Source organism: Diadema antillarum, unplaced genomic scaffold, assembly GCF_040938485.1.
Source record: "Diadema antillarum isolate AM-2024a unplaced genomic scaffold, OU_Dant_1.0 scf00000022, whole genome shotgun sequence".
Classification (NCBI taxonomy): domain Eukaryota; kingdom Metazoa; phylum Echinodermata; class Echinoidea; order Diadematoida; family Diadematidae; genus Diadema; species Diadema antillarum.
In genome coordinates, this window is record NW_027270911.1 from 2,758,288 (window position 1) to 2,777,713 (window position 19,426).

At 39.2% G+C, this 19,426-nt stretch overlaps 1 protein-coding gene across 1 annotated transcript in view; it reads right to left on the reverse strand.

Moving 5' to 3' along the window:
- Positions 1 to 19,426, reverse strand: part of LOC139731111 (RING finger protein 17-like) — a gene marked incomplete at its 3' end in the record, with an annotated part of 147,578 nt that overhangs the window by 16,644 nt on the left and 111,508 nt on the right. Inside the window, 1 exon segment of the mRNA XM_071641995.1 lies at positions 7,288 to 7,477. Within this exon segment, the coding sequence (XP_071498096.1) occupies positions 7,288 to 7,477 (190 nt within the window).

Genomic DNA, 19,426 nt, shown 5'->3' on the forward strand with positions numbered 1-19,426 from the left:
AAACAACATATCCCGGTTTGATCATCCTTTTAATCAGATTTTTCGTCATCTTTAGGCATGACGACGCAATCATGCAAAGCTCGCTTGCTGCAGTCATAGGGTGCACTAATGCAATCAACAACGGCATTGACCAATGCATGAAACATGTGCATACTTATAACATACACATTGTAAATGTACGTGAGTGACAACACATGGAATGTCAGAGGACCTGTCAATAGTGGCCACCTCTCTACAATGCCCACTCTTTGTCATCTCCCTTGGGTGGCTGCTATAGACAACTTCGACTTTATGGCCTGAATTCATGAAGGTGGTACAAATGAAACCATGGTTTAAACCACGTACAAAAAACATGGAGCGCCCAAGTGTCGCATGGAATATCTTGTTACGAAATCAGTCATTTCGTTTATTTTGTAACGAAATGAACATTTTGTAACTAAATGAACATTTTGTCCACGAAATAATAATTTCGTTAACGAAACGGTCATTTTGATGACGAAATGACCAATTTCGTGGCGCTCCATGGTTTTTGTCCATGGTTTAAACCATGGTTTCATTTGTACCACCTTCGTGAATTCGGGCCTATGTGTGTGTTTGTGTGTGTGCGTGTGAGAGAGAGAGAGAGAGAGAGAGAGAGAGAGAGAGAGAAGAGATCAGAAGAGAAAGAGAGAAGGCAGACAAAGAAATATCTTGAGGCTGATGACATCAGTTCTTTCTCTCGACACTGACCACAAACTGTCAGAGGCTCATATCTCGAGGAAAAGTTTTGCATCACAGACAATTATAGCCCGGAGGACTTCCTTTAATAGTTGATTATTATTTTCTCCTGGCAGTTAGAATACTTGGAGAAACAGTAGCCTTTTGACTTGCGTATTATCTGATGACGACAGAGGTGAGTTGATATCAAGCCGCGTGGGAATCGTGTAACAAACAGAACATCCTCGGCTTCTTGAAAGTGGTACACTGGCCGAATTCTGGTCTTAGGCTTGTCCTATTTCTTGTCATTGTCTTGTGACTCCTCTCCCCCCCCCCCCCCACCCAAAAAAAAAAAGATACAAAAAGCCAAAAAAAAAAAAATTGTTGTCCATTTCTGGGAGGCACGACTTTGTCAATTATTGTAGCTTAAACAAACCAACCCACACAGACAAAGAGCAACTTTTAAACAAAGGGAGAAAAAAAAAAACAAGCCAGAAAACATGGCCAACGTCAAACAATGCACCACAGAGTGGGGCAGCGTGATTGTTTTGATCTCCTCTTGCATCATGGGACTTGACAGTCATCACCGTGGCAACCACAGTCACGTAGGCAGAAGACTATTGAAATGTTTATATATCACAGCCCAGGCCGCAAGATATCAAACCAGAACTATAATCTACATTGTAGCTCTGGAATTATGAAGCTCATGGCAAGCAAAAAATGGCAGCCAGATACATAACATTTGCTGCAAAAAACAACAACAACAAAAACAAACAACCTGGAAATGAAAGGGACAAAATACCCTTTGAAATATCATCTCAATATGTGTGACTGACCTCATTTACTGACACATTCAAGTCGTAATTTGAAACCCGTTTCGTGAAGCTCTTAAATAATTCACTCAATGCAACTACGATATCATTAAATTATGCTTTGAATACTACAATTATGAGAAAATGTCCTTTTGTTGTGATAAATGATGCTCTTGGGCTGTAACTTCCGATCATAATTCACTCTGTCCAAGCCACGATGCCATTTATTCAAATTGGATTTTAATGTCAGACCACATGCATGTGTTGCTGAGGAAACCATCCATCAAAACTTCTTGATGCAGTATAACTCATTTGCATTCCGTGCATCTAAAATTGAACCTGTTGTCTTGCACAGTGTATATTAAACTATATCATAGAAAGGACTGGCCTCGACTAGCCTGCACGCTATTGCCGGTTCTTTTTTTGCCAAAACTGTACTTTTTATTTACTGTTTTGACAATGTTGACGATGTTTGTTTGGTAAAATAAATAGATAAATAAATTCACACATTATGTCACTCTCAACATCCACTGTGTTTAATACAATTGTACTGAAATTTCATAGCACATTAATTTTCAGATTCTAAATCCAAAGATGAAACTAAAAGCTAGTGAAATTTCTATCAATGACATTAAATGCTTGTGTTAAAGCATAGGAACAGATTCCATGTGTTCACATCTAGCTTAGATAACAGTAATTTTTACAGTTTGTGATGTTACGGCTGTAAATCAAAGCCTATCTGGTAAACCAGCTGATCTCAAAAGCAACATTTACATAAATGGCTATCCCTGTGATGTTAAAGACAATGAAAGCCAATCAAATAATAACTTTGATTACGTGAAGTTCATTTGTAACCAGGAGAAAACAATCAAAATAAATTTGAATTTGATTTGAATGGACTGGTTTTATCAACTGCTGACAAAAATGTACTGTCACTGAAGAAAGCATAGGTTATGAAAATGACACACAGGTCTGTAACACATTTACTTTTCATATCTAGAAAACCACACACTCTCACTATTTTGGTCCTCAGTTCAAATCACAAGGCATCAGCACAAGCAGTGCCCTAAAGGCAAGGCACCTAATCTCATCTTAATCCTCCTAATCCTCATTGCCCATTTTTTGGGGTGGTCTTTTTTCCTCAAATCCATTGGCCACAAAGAGTTACAAAAAGTGTGTGACAAACAATAATGAGTGTAAATGACTTCTGCTGACATTTCTATCAATGACATTACATGCTTGTGTTAAAAGTGAGAACGTAATTGTTCTGTACATTCACATCTACCTTGGATAACACTGATTTTTACAGTTTGTGATGTTTACAGTTTGTGATGTTTACAGTTTGTGATGTTTACAGTTTGTGATGTTTACAGTTTGTGATGTTTGATCATAGCCTGTTGGGTAAACCAGCTGATATCTAAAGCAAACACTAATGGCTACTGTCCCTTTTAAAACAATGAAAGCCAATCGAATGAAAAAGTTCTTTGATAATGTGGAGTTCACTTGTACCAGGAGAAAACAATCAAAATGAATCGAATTTGATTTGAATTGACTGGTTTTATCAAGTGCTGACAAAAACGTACAGTCACTGAAGAAAGCACAATAAGAAGAACACACAGGTCTATAACACACTCATTTTTCACATCTAAATGACCAAACACTCTCACTATTTGGGTCCTCAGTTCAAATCACAAGGCATCAGCACAAGCAGTGCCCTAAAGGCAAGGCACCTAATCTAATCTTAATCCTCCTAATCCTCATTGCCCATTTTTGGGGGTGGTCTTTTTTTCCTCAAATCCATTGGCCACAAAGAGTTACAAAAAGTGTGTGACAAACAATATTGAGTGTGAATAACTCCTGCTGACATTTCTATCAATGACATTACATGCTTGTGTTAAATGTGAGGACATATTCTGTACATTCACATCTACCTTGGATAACATTGATTTTTACAGTTTGTGATGTTTAATCATAGCCTGTTTGGTAAACCAACTGATATCTAAAGCAAAATACTAATGGCTACTGTCCCTTTTAAAACAATGAAAGTCAATCAAATAATAAAGTTCTTTGATAATGTGGAGTTCACTTGTACCAGGAGAAAACAATCTATCAAAATAAATCGAATTTGATTTGAATTGACTGGTCTTATCAAGTGCTGACAAAAATGTACTGTCACTGAAGAAAGCACAATATGAAGATGACACACAGGTCAGCGACACACTCATTTTTCACTTCTAAATGACCACAAACTCTCACTATTTGGGTCCCCAGTTCGAGTCCCAAGGCAGCAGCACAAGCAGTGCCCCAAGGCAAGGCACCTAATCCCCGTTGTCCATTCTTTGGGATAGTCTTTTTTCCACAAATCCATCAGCTAAAAAAAGTTACAAAAAGTGTGTGATAAACAACATTGAGTGTGAGTGATGCCTGCTAGTATTCTTGGAATGTATGTGGGGACTTTCCCATCTACGTAAATTGCAGAGTTTCCGATGTTATCGACAAGGTCTCAGTGAGACAGTTCCAAGCAGGTGATGTGGTTTCCTGAGCATGATTTTTATCAAAAGCTTTTATTTCCCCTCCAGGTAACCTTGGGTGAACAATAGTTCTAGGCAAGAATGCCAAATGGCATTACAAGAACCCACTAACACTCCTTACACTTCTGAGAAATCTCACCAAGCATGTGATCATTTCCTGAGGCTACTTTGAGTGCCTTGGAGCACTCTTAAGCAAACCAAAGCAAACGGAACTAAAGCGTATTGTACTGAACTGTGCCAGATTTGGAGCGTTCCAGCGCTCTGTTGAGAAAGCGTACCTCTTGAATTGTTTCTAGAGGGGGTAATTCATTTTGTAGCAAGAGGGTCATTCAGCTGGCACGCTTGAACTTAAGTACTTCAATATGTCCCGAACAAAGAAAGTGAAGTCTTTGCATTATGACATATGGGCATGTTACGCACATTCTTCACATGCGAACTTTTGGCATGCTTTTGGTACCCTTTTGGAGCACATTGGAAAATCGTCCATTTTCGGCTTGGTACAGTATGGAAGGGTACGCTTTAGGAGCATTCAAGGGCTCCACTGGTGTAGGTACAGTACGGTAAAAATTGCTTTAGGAGAACTTTTGAATGCACCCTTTAAGAGCTTATCTCATTGGAGGAGACATCTCAGTGACTGCCTCAAATTGTGCGATTCTACGGAGTGAGAAACGGCTTGCGCTCTCACCGAGAAGGCGACTCCAGGGCAACGACCGATATGTCTCCAAACAAGATGACAACTCCTTTGCCAGGAAGTTGCAGGAACATCACCACAATGTCTGCGAAACGTCTTCTCAGTCATGGAGATGTCTCCATATTGTCACTGGTAGGTCGCTACAAGTCTCCGCAAGGTCGAGAATACGTCTCAGAGATGTTGCAGACTAAAATAGTTTCCACTACTTGGCCACAACTAAGGAGATCTCATGGAGACATCATAGTGACATCTCCAAGACCAGCTGGATACTTGGAGAGGTCTCCTAAACACATTTGATTCTCTCGCGACTCCTCAGAAATAAATAAAATGGAATAAACTTCCTCTTCATATTTAGAATGTCTCATCTAATGAATCATTTAAAATCCTTCTCAAAACTCATCTGTTTAATCAGTTATTTTTTTTATGGAGGCGCACACAGTCAGTTTTTAATTATTGTCTCACTGAATCACATGTATTGTTTGTTTTTTTTTCTTCTTCTTCTTTTGGGACTGCAATTTTGGTTTTGCATTGTCCTAATGCTAGTGTTGTTTAGGTTTAAAAAAAAAAATGAATAGCACCAGTGCACTTAGAAACACCAGTATAAAGTCCCATATACACGCAATTATTATTATTACTATTATAAGCGATGGCATTTGGATTGATGGGTGCATCTTTGAAATGCTCCTGTGACCATGACCCTGTTGCATGAAAGTCGAGACGAAACATAAGTTGAAAAACCAAACTTAAAGGGGAAGGCTAGTAACTGATCAGTGGGAATCAGTGGAAATGCTGGGAGATGATTGTTCCAATCCTTATGGGATTCATTCAAGAGTTCATTGAATATCTATTGTTGTGTGAAAATGATTTGTTTCAGAATGGTCTCATATTCAAGTAATGTGCAGTTTAGTGCTTCCAGGTTAGCGTCCCTGGTCAGTGACGGAGCATTAATCTGCACATTACTTGAATATGAGACCGTTCTGAAGCAAATCATTTTCACACAACAATAGATATACAATGAACTCTTGAATGAATCCCATAAGGATTGGAACAATCATCTCCCAGCATTTCCACTGATTCCCACTGATCAGTTACTAGCCTTCCCCTTTAACCCTAACTAGGCCGGGCTATTTAGGTAGATGATAGAGCCGGGGGGGCCTCCCAGGCCCCCCCCCCCCCCCCCCCCCCCCGGATCTCGGCCATCGACAGCGCGATCGCGACGTAAATTGGCACACGCATTGCCTATGATGTAATCTAAAGTACCATGAAGTTAATTTTTTCAAAAATTCTCATTTACACTAAATTATACTAATTTATGGATAATGATGCATGAAATCAGACAATTTGGTATAAATCATTAAAAAAAGCTCAAAACAGGCACATTTTTGGTGTAAATATACTTTTTAGTGTCCTTAGCAAATGTAAGAGAAAAGAATTGCACAATCAGAAAAAATTTCCTAAGTATTTCATTGTTTTTTGAATTTCGTATATACATGTATTTCTTTATTTTTTCGATTTTATGTTTTTCATTGTTTTTTCGATGAAATTTGTCCGTGACATTGTTCCGGACAAGAAAATGTGTCATTAATTGATTTTAATCAATAAACCCCCAAAATAATCATGCTATTATGAAATATGCCTGTAAACACAGTTTGCATTGAAATTGTACACAAATTCACGTTTTTGAGCAATTTTTGGTCTGACATGCACGTGCATATTTATGCGCAACTTCGGAACCGCGCACCCAGGCATCGAAAATTTGGTGTCAAAAGATGCGGGAGACTCAAAAGAAAAAAGTCATGAAACGTCGCGGTAATTAGCTTCTCGCGATAACGATACATCGCGCGAAACGTCGGGGGGGTGGGGGAGGGCCTCGGAGGCCCCCCCCCCCCCCCCCCCCCCCCCCCGGCCTAGTTAGGGTTAAGTCTGTGAATACTTGATTCTTATTGGCCGATACCTGACCTATGTTTGCTTTTCTGATTAATTTTTGATTGCGTGTTTTTACGCGAAAGGGCCCAGAAAGCACTTCAGCACATATGTCCCAATGCTTGGAATATCTATATAAAAAGTCCTCCACTGGGGATATAATTTCCACGCAAGCTAGTCAAATCTCACTGTGCTGAATTCACTCTGAACTTCTCAACGGATTCTATTCTTAAATGTGCATTGTCCAAAAATAGGTGGCTCTTCCTTCATATGCAGAGAGAAGGCTTTCACTTTCTGAGCACTACACAGATCACTATCACGGAACTCTGGCAGCCAACGGTAACAATCTTTTTTCTTTCTCTTTTTTTTTTCACCCATGATGTAACGTGGGTTGTTCACCTGTTGTATAAGAAACCCTGACCCCAGCATGTCATGTATTGAGTTTTGAGAATCTAAGATGTACGAATCTACGATGGATGTCAACAAAAATATATAGCGGCCATCATTATCTTGCTTGTTGATATACTTATAAATGGCTACTATAAACTACTATTTAAACAGCTAACGCTGATATATCTTCTGCATTAAAGGAAATGGTTGCCATGTTTTTACAATTCTTTAACATCCATCTTACCTCCACACAGGCCACCAGGATCTGATTGGTAACCAGCTCCACTGTGCGTGTGATGGCAGCTGCAGGCCATGCCGTGCCTGGCTGGAGTGGGGTGTCCAAGGGCAGCCTGGCCGGTGCCTTGATCCCTGCCAGACGGCACTTACGGGACTGTGCTTGCAGGTCTAGGAACTTCTGGGGCAGCTGACGGATGCTGCAGACCAGAACACAGTAGAAGAGACAAAGGGTGGTCAGGGACTTCTGTAGACACAGAATATTCCTAGGTGTGGAAATCATGCCAAAATTTTGCATTCTGCTGAAGAAGCACATACTGTACACGTTTACTGTAAAAGTGGACTTTTTTTGGCACTCATGTGCATCAAATTTCTTCAAGAAGGACATTGCAAAACTACCCTGTCATAATTCACGATTGCGAGTCTCATCTAAACATTCATTTCTACGCCATGACAAATAGTGTTTCCTATCACAGACTTTGACCTTCAATCTTGATCCATCAACAAATCTTCAAGGTACATTGTATCTACCTTGAATTTGAGAAGAAACTGCCTAATCATTAAGATCACTTGACTAAGTTGACTTCCCTCTGTCAATTCTCCACTGTTGAATTCTCTCACATGGTCACTTCTCTTGAACTCTTGACAATATTACCTCACCACCAAAGCCCAATTAGTAAATTTCTTGTTCAGTCCTGATACTTCATAAATCAAGTTTGGACATACAGAGATGAAAATTGTAGTACAGCATGTATCCCACAGACACAAACAGGCACACACACACAAAAAATACAAACTCATAAAGGTGTCCACACACACACATATGCTGACACACACACACACACACACACACACACACACACATACACACACACAGATTAGTACTCTCCGCTTAATCGGGTAGTGTCGGGCAGAGCATTTCCTACCCGATTAAGCGGAGTACTTGATAAGCCATTGAGCATGTTTCTTTGACATCACAGCTACCACACACTATGCACCTATCTGCACCATATTTCAGCATGCACAGTATGTCCCTACAGCTCACAGCTCACAGCTCATTCAAAGTCGCATAGAAGCCTTCGGAGAAACCCCAATATCTCTCAAAATGGTTTCAAGGGAAACAACACACAAACCAACAGAATTATCGAGTCTTACTGAACCTTGTGTATGACCAACTACAAAGGATACCGATACTTTGAAAATCGGTTTGCCATAATCCATGCCGAGGCACTGCTTGCATGAGTGCAGATTTGCCATTCATGAAAGTATAAAATCTGTATGTCGGACAGGTCATATCAAATGACATTGTAAATGTACTTTGACTTTGTAAGCTTTGCATACAGCCATAGTCACCAATAATGGCGATCGTAGGTTCACTTTTCGCAAACATTCCGAACAATGGCTAGAGTCTCAGAGGGACTAGCTCATTCTTCGTTCACATCGAGACCTGGCTAGACACGTATAGTGGTTGGTGTGCTCACTGTGTATGTACATGCAGGTTTGGTAAGAGTACCTGTATACGCCGTTATTTTCGCGTACAGATATTTTCACGAACGACGAGGTCATAGACATTTTCGCGAGGTGTTGTTTTCGCGAATTGACGCCGACGCTTACGTTAATGCTCTATCAACAAAACGCAAGGAGACAATTTCGCGTGTTGTTAAATTCGCGATCCAACTGCAATTCGCGAAATTCGCGAAAATTAAACCCTCGCAAAAATAACGGCGTACACAGTAGTATGTGATGCTCACGTAAAGGTTTTTACAGGGCATGTATAAATGTGTCTACTTGTAGTGATACGACAAAGTGATTGCTCTGATGCACACTGAACATGTTTTAACGTAAACCATAGTGCTCTATCCCCTCTAAGAATCTCAAAATTTCTTCAGAATTTACATTTACACACATTGATTTGAATACTTTCTGTGCGAAATAATGTGAATAGATGAGGCTTGTCTGGAAAATTTCTACCCGTTAAAACCGAAATGCTTAAATATGACACGCACTGGAACTGTTTGTTCAGTTAAAGGGTGTGTACAGTTCTGGTCGAGGTGTAGATTTAGCTTTTAACATTTTGCAAGATATTCAGAAACCACTCTATGAGATGTAAGGGGGAATGCATTTCTAAGGGGTATCAAAAGTTCATTCGATGAAAATTGATTTTGAAATGGCTGAGATATCCCAAAACAAGGTGAAAAAAAGAGATCCTAATAAAGTTGTGGCATGTCGCCTTTTATTATTTGCACTTTTTGGGATATCTCAGCCATTTGAAAACCAATTATCATCAAATAATCGTTGAATCCTTCTTAAAATTACATGCTCTTTCATATTTCATAAGAAGCTTTTCATTATCTCACTGAGGAATGTTCAAAACATGAATCCCTACCTCAACCAGTACTGTACAGTCCCTTTAAGCCGAGTACTTGATTAAGCGGTACCCAATTATGCGGAGACAACTGTATACAAGCTTAAATGCAAATACAAGCACAGAATACAAATGCAAATACAGACAACAACAAAACACACACACAGAAACAGTAAAAAACAAAGTGAAACGACATTAACGGTAAGATAGAAAACTGGAGACCAATGCTGTGGAAGTCATATGATGCTGTACCCTCATGTTAGCCAAAACTTTGGGATAGAGGATACGGGCCCATGCTCATCACAAGCACTAGAAATCAGTTGTAACTTAGTCAGTGGATCAATCACACAGATTTTTCTCCGAGGTGTGTGATGATCAATTCCCTTCCAAGGTTTGCTGGCCAACATCAAACACATTGTTCTTGCAAGGCACCACTCCTCAGACGAACAGAGAATCAAGCACAATTTGAAGTTTGCTACATGTAGAACTGTAATGTAGCTTTTGAAGATATTTCTCTTTTTTTTTTGGAACCAACAAACATCTAATTCCAGAAAATTTTATGTGTGGCTGCAAGCAAAGTAAACAAATCTAGTTGATGACTCTCCAAGTTTCAGCTTGAACAATGAACTTTATTCTTGGCAATATGCATCTTTGCCAAACACATTGTTGGATGAAAATTGACAGATGCATGGAATTATCATTAATCACATCAACAGAGACAAGTACACAGTGTAATACATTAATAGTATCTAAAGCTTATTTACCAAGCTTATTGTTTCTTTGCTACCTGACACAATTCTATCTATTCATTTTTTTTTTTAAAATATTGCAGCAGACATTTCTTTTTTTCTGTGTTGACATTTCTAAGAATACGACATTATGAGCCATGCATGGATGAAAGTACACGACATACATTTGCACTTGTGGATGCACATATTAAAGCTGAGGATTTACCAAGAAAAAGAAAATCACTGAAATTTTATTGGAAACTTCTGCTGCATCCTATCACTGTAGATGGGACAGTTGTGGGGAAGCAGGCAAGGCTGGTTTGGCAGCAGCTAGACTGGTTTGGCATCGGTCAAACACCATTTGCCTTTACCACCTGTGGCAGGAGTCATACATCAGCCTTAACTCCCTCAACTCCCCTATACAAACACATTTATCAACACCTGCACTCATGTCGGTCCTTCGCACTGGGAACGAAAGAAAACATAAAGGACGGGGGTAGGGACACCTATACTTCATTAATTGAAAAAACAAACAATACCCCACAGGTTCTTGATCTAAGGCTACTCCTGCATAAACAACTGGAAATGGATAGTGGGAAGCGGATGACTTGCCCGGTAGTACGACCAGATTAAGATTGATCATCGATGGTGATGACAGAAAGTAAGAAAGAAAAAAAAAAAACCCGCCAAAATGCATGCACTAAAATGGCCTCTTTCCAAGTTTCAAAACAAACCACAGAAAAGCACTTCATTCGCCAGAACTTTTAAAGGGATCGTACAGTTTTGGTTGAGACCTAATTTCACGTTCTAACATTTTTTGGTGAGATAATGAGAAGCCTCTTATGAAATATGAAAGAGCATGTAACTCTATGAGGAATTTAACGTTATTCGATAAAAATTGGTTTTGAAACGGCTGAGATATCCAAAAAAGAGCGATTCCAATAAAGTGTGGGACCCACACTTTATTATGATCGCTTTGTTTTAGTCTGTTTTTGGATGTTTGCTTTGTTTTACTTTGTTTTTGGATGTTTTAGTCATTCCAAACCTGATTTTTATCAAATAAACTTTGAATTCCTCTTAAAATGGTATGCTCCGTACCATATCATAAGTGTTTTCTTGATATCTCGCAAAAAGTTAAAAGCCCAATTCTCATCTCCACCAATACTGTACCATCCTTTTCAGTGCGAGTGAAACATTCTGGAGTTGTCTCACTTATAGTATGGCCACTCACAATGACAGTGAAAATCTTATAAAGAAAATGGTGACATTTTTAGTGAAAGCTGCGAGGCACCAAGAATATCACCAGAAAAGGCCCACTGAGGAGAAACGCAACATGACGAGTCACATAAAGCTCAGAATTAGAAAAAGGTGGAGTTTTTGCGACAGCAAAGTCCAAGTGCAACTGGCTCAACAGTCCACTGCTAGCGAGTCTAACTACGGCAGAAGAATAGCACAGCTAGCTATCTGCTTGTGCTGTGTGCCTGGCTAAGCATCAAGTGTAATTCAAGTCATGTATTAAGATTATTACATTGTTTCTTGGTTTGTTTGTTTGTTTGTTTGTTTGTTTGTTTGTTTGTTTGTTTGTTTTTGTTTTTGTTTTTGTGTTTTGTTTTTTTTGGTATTGTCAATGGATGATATCACAGCAAACTTCATGTCAACATTCTGTGATTCTTTTGTTTTTAGGTTGATATTTTGGGTGCGTCTTGAAACAGATGCTAGGAACAGGTACTGTCCCTTCCATTCTAATTTTGGGATTCTTCACTACCAGTGTTAATGGACCTAGAGTTACACTGAAAGGAATGTGCCATGATTTTCATTAGCCAAATCCCACATATCAACACTATCTATGCTATGGAAAAAAAAACCCCTACCGTACATGAAACAATTTAAAGAATTGACTTTCATATCAAGAAAACATGGAAATTGAAGCAACAAGGGAGAGAAATATAGCTTTAATACTGGTATACTACAGAAAACTATTTTATAATGGCAATGAATATGATGTTATTTATTCTCTTTCACTCAAAGCAGAACATTGTGGTGGACCAAATGCTCAGCGTTTACGACACTCAAGTACATGTACCAGTAAAGCCTTACAAGGCTTCAAAGGGGAAATCAAGTCCAAAAATAAGTTAGTCTGATAAAAAAGAATAAAATCTTTCGAGTTCAACAGTAAACATTTGACAGAAATCGGATTAAAAATAAAGAAGTTATGCTAATTTCTGCAAAACAGTTCTTGTACAGTGGATATGAATATGATTATAGTGCAAGTGAGTGAGCTGACCATGTCATAACCTCACAATTTTCCATTGATCATTTACAAAAATGACGAAAATTCAGTGTTTTGTCATTGAAGTCTGAAACATGATATTCCTGGTTGAATAACTTCAGGATAGTGATCAGTTAAATATATCAGGATTTGAGACTCAGGCATAATTGCATTTGAATGAAAAACTGGAAATTTCAAAATCTTATGTACAAACTATATCATGGCAAATTGTGAGGGGATGACATGCTCACTTTGCTATTGCATAATATTCATATTGACCGTTTGAGAACTGTTTCCTCAAAAATTAGTGAAACTTCAAAATGTCATAACTTTCTTATTTTTCCCTCGATTTTGATCAAAATTTTACCCTTGAACTCGTGATATTTTACTCTTTCTTATCAGACTAACTTATATTTGGACTGGATTTCCCCTTTAAGTTTGATAAATCAAACTTATGGTTTCCTTTCCTATATCAGCAAGCCATTGTGTATGCATTGGGTATTTTACAATAAAATCACTGCTTGCTTGCATCAACTGTAATCATGGAAATTACGTGGTGTGGAAATTTCCATGTATTTTGCTCTCTGCCTGAACTAACAAAAAACCGAGGACCCTTGAATATAATACAACTTCTTTTTTTAAATGCTGAAATATGTATTTATCCAGACATACTCTCTCATCTGTGAAATCGTTAAATTCACTGAAATTGGCAGTGAAATAAATCATGCAAAAGTTTTCACCTTCGAGAGTGGTCCCCATGGCGCATTATGCCTCCCAGTGGAAGTACTGTACTATGCAGCCAAGTCAACTCTGAGAAGCTAAGACCCATAAAATCATAATATTTCAGTCTTTTTTTCCCCCTACTTCTTCTCCGCCGAGGACGTCATGCCAGAATTCAAAATCTGACAGAGTTCTTCTGAACAATTTCATCCAGGAAAGCCTCAACGCGCATGAAATGGTAATGCTGTTCTCTGGATTTTAAGCTCTTTACGGACAGCGTGTGGGTGTAGCAGACCGGTAGCTATACAGCTGCACTCAAGTGGATCTAAAGTGGATGGAGAGGTGGGCTATATTAGGTGATCTTATGTGTTAATAATTAATTCTTTTTTTTTTTTGACGCAAGGGGATTACCAGGGTTCAATTTTGCTTTTCTAATGTACCCGTGTCAGTCACCTTGTCAGATCCTCTACGTTCTAAGCACGAAGAAAAAATACCACTTCACCGGGAAGCGCAATGACAACTCCACTCGAATCAAGAGAATTTTCAGCACCCCTGTCAACTTTGCAATCCTTAGGTAGCCCATTTAGATTTGAAGATGCTTACAAAGCTCACAGCATAGATGCTCACCTCAACACCCACAATCTTTATTTCAAGGAAAGGATAGAAATTATAAAATTTACAACCAAAAATTGAGCATGGAATGGTGCTCAATGACTTGCAACACTATAGCAATGAAAATATAGAAAATGGCTGCAGTAAAGCAAATTTCAGGGCAACCAACAGATGGTAGGATGTACAGATTCCCTGTTTGTGGTCAGAGACAAGTCTCCATCAATCTTTTTCCTCCTTGATTAATCCTGAGTAGACAGGTGTATCATTCTCTGCCTCTATCTTCTCATCTCTCCTCCTCCTCCTTCTCCTCCTCCTCCTCACTTCCACTACTTCCTCTTCCTCCCATCATCATCCTTCCCCTCTTCCCTCTATCATCTCTCCTTTCTCTCCAAAACCTGTGCACTTAGGCACCATGAATTGTCTGTTGCCTGCTTGCATGCATCACAATATCTATCTACATGTATGATGCACTTCTATTAAAGTTAATCTTCAATCTTTTTGTCATCTTTAACCAGTTGAGGACAAACTGATTTTGTGATAACACATAAACCCCATAGTGGAATTAACTTCAGAACATAATCTGACTGGATTTGGCTCTGTAAACATGAATTTAGATTATTCTAAGCTTTAATATAAAAGAAATTTTCATATCTTCTGAGGTATGCAATAATCTTAAGTTCCTCATTTTCTGTAAATGATGCGGCACGTCCTATTTCCCGTTTAGCTTCTGAACTCAAGGTTCAACACTTTGTTCTATATGTCAAACTTCCGGCATAATCATGGAGCTAAAGTTAGGATGTATTACAAAGATTGCTCTTTCTGAGTGCATCTCTCCTTTGTGGGTCACCAGTGAAAGTTATTACCTCCAGTAAACTCTTTAACCCTTTGTGCACCTTAAATGTTTCTTAGAACATAAACCTCTGGTCACTGGAAGAAAGTAGTAAGGGTCCCTTATTTTGCTTGGGTTTAGACAAAGTGGTGGTTTATCTACAAACTGGGAATTAACTTCAAAAGGGGGTAGAACAGGGATCACAGCATCCAGGAAATGAAACACACAATTTCACACATCCCATCTACCCCTCCCCCCATCAACTCTCCCCCCCCCCCCAACAACAACAACAAAAACCATATAAGGCAGGCATAGCTAGTGCTGGGATTTTCAAGAGAGGAACTACTGCAGGCTGATCGGGGGTCAAAAGGGTTAGATAGGACATGATTCATGATCCCAATCTAGCCGTGTATATATCAACTTTTTTCTTAGTCCCACACAGAAATGGAAATTACCACAAAGTTAAAACAACTCTAGGCAGATTCCTTCATCCAGTATAAACAATTTCATAGGATGGGAGCACATCACCATCATTCTCTTCTACATCCCCGCCCCGCCCTACACCACACCAAGCGGGGATACCGATGACGATTTCCATACCTTCTGTCAGATACTGGAAAGGGCTATTTATCATCCCTCAGCCGCAAAGTGTCGACCACCGTTTCTTGTGAAAATCCTTTGCGGCAACGCGAGTCTGTTGCAAGGGCCGAACTTAAGAAATACGCTGATATTCATTAATGCCCTCCCAATTTGCCTGCCGTGACTGTTTACACAAAACGCCCAAATAAGGGGGGATAGTGGAAGTTGGTGTTTACACACATTCCTCTTAACCAGGAAGTAAGAATGATGAGATGGAGGAGGGTGATATGACCGGTCTCCGAGGGGCAGGAGGGATTTCTCCAGTCCTCCTGGACAGCTGGCTCCAAGAGTAAACTGACCGCATAACTTTCTGAGAAACCCTTACCACTCCAAAAACAACACGGCAATATTTACCTGTCTCCACGATGAATAATTCATTCAATTTCTCTCTGTAGGCAGAACTATTTGGGAGAAGTTCCCTCATCCATCAGGGCCAGTGGCAATATCCACCTTTGGCAAACCATTATACTTTTCTACCAATCATCACTTTTTGAAGATGGTATTTGGTATCACAACACAAGTGTAATCATCCCTAAACATCTGAATTTATCGGAAAAAAAAATCAGACAAACTTTAGAAATGGATAAAAATCCTGTGGCGGTAACTCGCTAAAAATCTTCAGCTAGCTTTTCATGCTGATCTCACTGATTTTCACTTGTGGTACAAGTTCTACACCATGCAGGTGAATGACTCCTTCTAAACTTTACTTAAAAATCCGAACATGAGAGAAGTTGAAAATGTGAAAAAAAAAAGAAGTTTGTACATGTTGATCAACAAATGCAGACAACGGACAATGGCTGATTAATGAGAGAAAGCAATGATAGATGGGCTTGAAAATTATCTCAGCAGCTAATGTGAAATTTTAGCTCAAATGACCTGTAGCCATACTAGTGAAACATTTTAAAAGTGTTACTTAGGGTTACACAACATTGAAAAACTACCCTGTACGCTTGATTTCAAACACAACAACTTAACTTGGATCCAGGTTTACTCCTGTTTATAGGGCTTGAGCAAGATGCCAGAAGTGTTCGACTCCAAACATAGCTTACTAGGCAATATGGCTTGGAAGCATTAAACAAAGAATCTTACAAATCTGTTAGTTGAGTGCACACCGTTAACAAAGTGGCTGTCTAGTTCTGACTTTTATATTCCCTTGCAAATGAAAATAAAAATGTCACATTAAAACAAAGAAAGATTTGGAGTTGTTGGGGAGCAAAAGCGGTTGTTCTTTATGCTCTTCTTGCTACAAAGTATCAACATTCTCATCAAAAGAGTTTGGCCTGCAGATGGATGGTATTCTAATCTGAACATCAGATTTATGGTACCAATATCGTAATTGGCTTGGATATGCTCTAGACATACCCTGCGCATTCTCAACATCCTGACAATAGGCACAGATTTCTTCTTTTCTTTTTTTTTTTATTTGGAAAATGCCAAGGGAGCCATGAGTTAAGATGGGTCACTTTTTATAACACTTTTTAAAGAGGCATAGACCCATAAATTAGGGCCTGCAATCTAGACCGAACAAATATTTACACCTGCTTCGGAGACAAAAGCATCACTCTTCCTGATAAGAGAAAAGGGGAAAACTGCGGTGCATGTGGTTTATCTCTGCCTCAGAGAATAGTTCCTGTTTTGATAGGAGTCAAAGCATGGATTGTTTACAGTATGTTTCCCCACCAACTTGTCCCCATGAATCGTTCCCAAATATGTGTCACGTCGGAGCACCGAAATGCTCTGGGAATCAGAGATCGCAATCGGGGGCCATTCACGCTGACAATGAAAGATTGCGACCGAAGAAGAGTCGTGATATGACAGTAAAAGTTGCTAAGCAACTGTGCCTCTAGCCACCAAAATTTTGGACTGAAAGAAATGGGACACCGGAGTGCAATTTTTCTCACTCACCTTGGAAGTTTGCTGCCACTGTTTGCAGTCGGAACCTTTACAGCGAGAATCTTATGCAAATGACTTTCATTTGATATCTAGATAACACTCATGGCAAAATCCATAAAATTACAGCTGGTTAGCTGATGGCCTGATGCTATACCTACCAATCAAAGAACTCTTGATATTACAAATGGCAGACTTGTAGAAAATTATCCATTCTAGTCAATAAAATAGTCCATCTGAATAACAGCATTGGTATATTCTAGGTTATAATTTATAGTCATGCTAGAGATAAAATGAGTTATTGTGCTTTTGTGGCAATTTGTAGCTACACGTCATTAGACACCTACGTACTTTTTTCTTATTTTTTCCCTTTTTTCCCTTTTTTTCATACACAGAGACAGAGAGATTCTAAACAATGCCATGAAATCTATATTGATTCCTTGGACTGTAAAAGAAATGACATTTGGCACCAGTCCATTTCTATTTTATGGGAAGAGGGAAAAGACAAGGCAAGTGCCAAATTGTGTCTCGCCCATTTGAGTACAAGAAATTAATATTTTTCTAACTCCCAGAAGTTCATTGACCCGCCTATGACCTTTGACCTTGTGGTGACCTTCAACTCTCAAGGGACATTTATCATCCAAGTTTGGTCACAAACGGACAAAGGGATCAAAAGTTATGAGCCATAATCGAAACGCGACATAAAAACTTAATGGGCCCTAAAAAATTGTTGATCCCTCTCTGTGACCGTTGACCTTGTGATGACCTTTAATTCCCCAAGGGACATCTACCGTCCAAGTTTGGTCACAAACGGATATAGGGATCAAAAGTTATGAGCCACAATCGAAACACGCCCTAAAAACTTAACATTGGGCCCTAAAAGTTTGTTGACTCCTGTCTGTGACCTTTGACCTTGTGATGACCTTCACCTCCCCAAGGGACATCTACAATGCAAGTTTGGTCACAAACAAAGGGATCGAAAGTTATGAGCCATAATTAAAACGCACCATAAAAACTTAACATTGGGCCCTAAAAGTTCGTTGACCCCTGTCTGTGACCTTTGACCTTGTGGTAACCTTCAACTTCCCAAGGGACATCTACCATCTAAGTTTGGTCACAAACAGATAGATACATCAAAAGTTACGAGCCATAAACGAAACGCGCCCTAAAAACTTAACATTGGGCCTTAAAGTTCATTGACCTCTGCCTGTGACCTTTGACCTTGAGGTGCCCTTCATGTTTGATAAAACGTGTAACCTTGTATAACCACTCTTCCCTCCAAGTTTGATTGAAATTGAAATCCTCAGTAGAGAGCTATTCAAGTTTTTGTAGCGTTACGGACAGACGACGGACGGACGGACGGACGACCGGACAGATGCCGCAGGCAATCCCTTTTAGTCTCCCCACACCTCCGGTGGGCTCGACAAAAATTATAAAGTTTCAATGCCTTGTCACACAAGAGTGAATGCCCAACGAATTTGAAAATTTGAAGATTCAAAATGAGTGTCAAACATAACTTAGGAACTGTTTTAGTGTTTAAAATAGCGAGGAATGCAAACATATCTTCAAATTTTCGAATTCATTGGGAATTCTTTGGGCACAATATAATTATACAATGACATACTTTGATTACACAATGACAAACAGCGCACCTCTTTTGGATGGCTGAACAAACCTGCCATAACTTTCCTCAAAAATGTTTCCTGCTAACTGAGATATTTCTGTGCATCTCAACGCAAAGTACTGTACATTACATTTTCTCTCTTTTTTTTTTTCAAATTTGTGCTATGATGCTGTCTGAGGTGTTTTCTATCAAATGGATCTTTGCCAGAATCTGGTTGACTATATAATGGGTTTGAACGTTAAGACATGTTTGGGTAGGTGGAGTTTAGCCTGTGATGATGCTTGTATGAACTTTTCTGTCCCACTAAGATGTTGTAATATATGTATAGATATTTTAAAGTACTCTTGCATGTGTGGTATTGTATAGAGAGTTGAGTGTCTGATGCACAAACAATGGAGTTTGCAACACATCTACAATGTATCGTCTGGAACGCCACTTGCAGTTTGCGGTTGGCAACGTGACTTTGTTCAAGG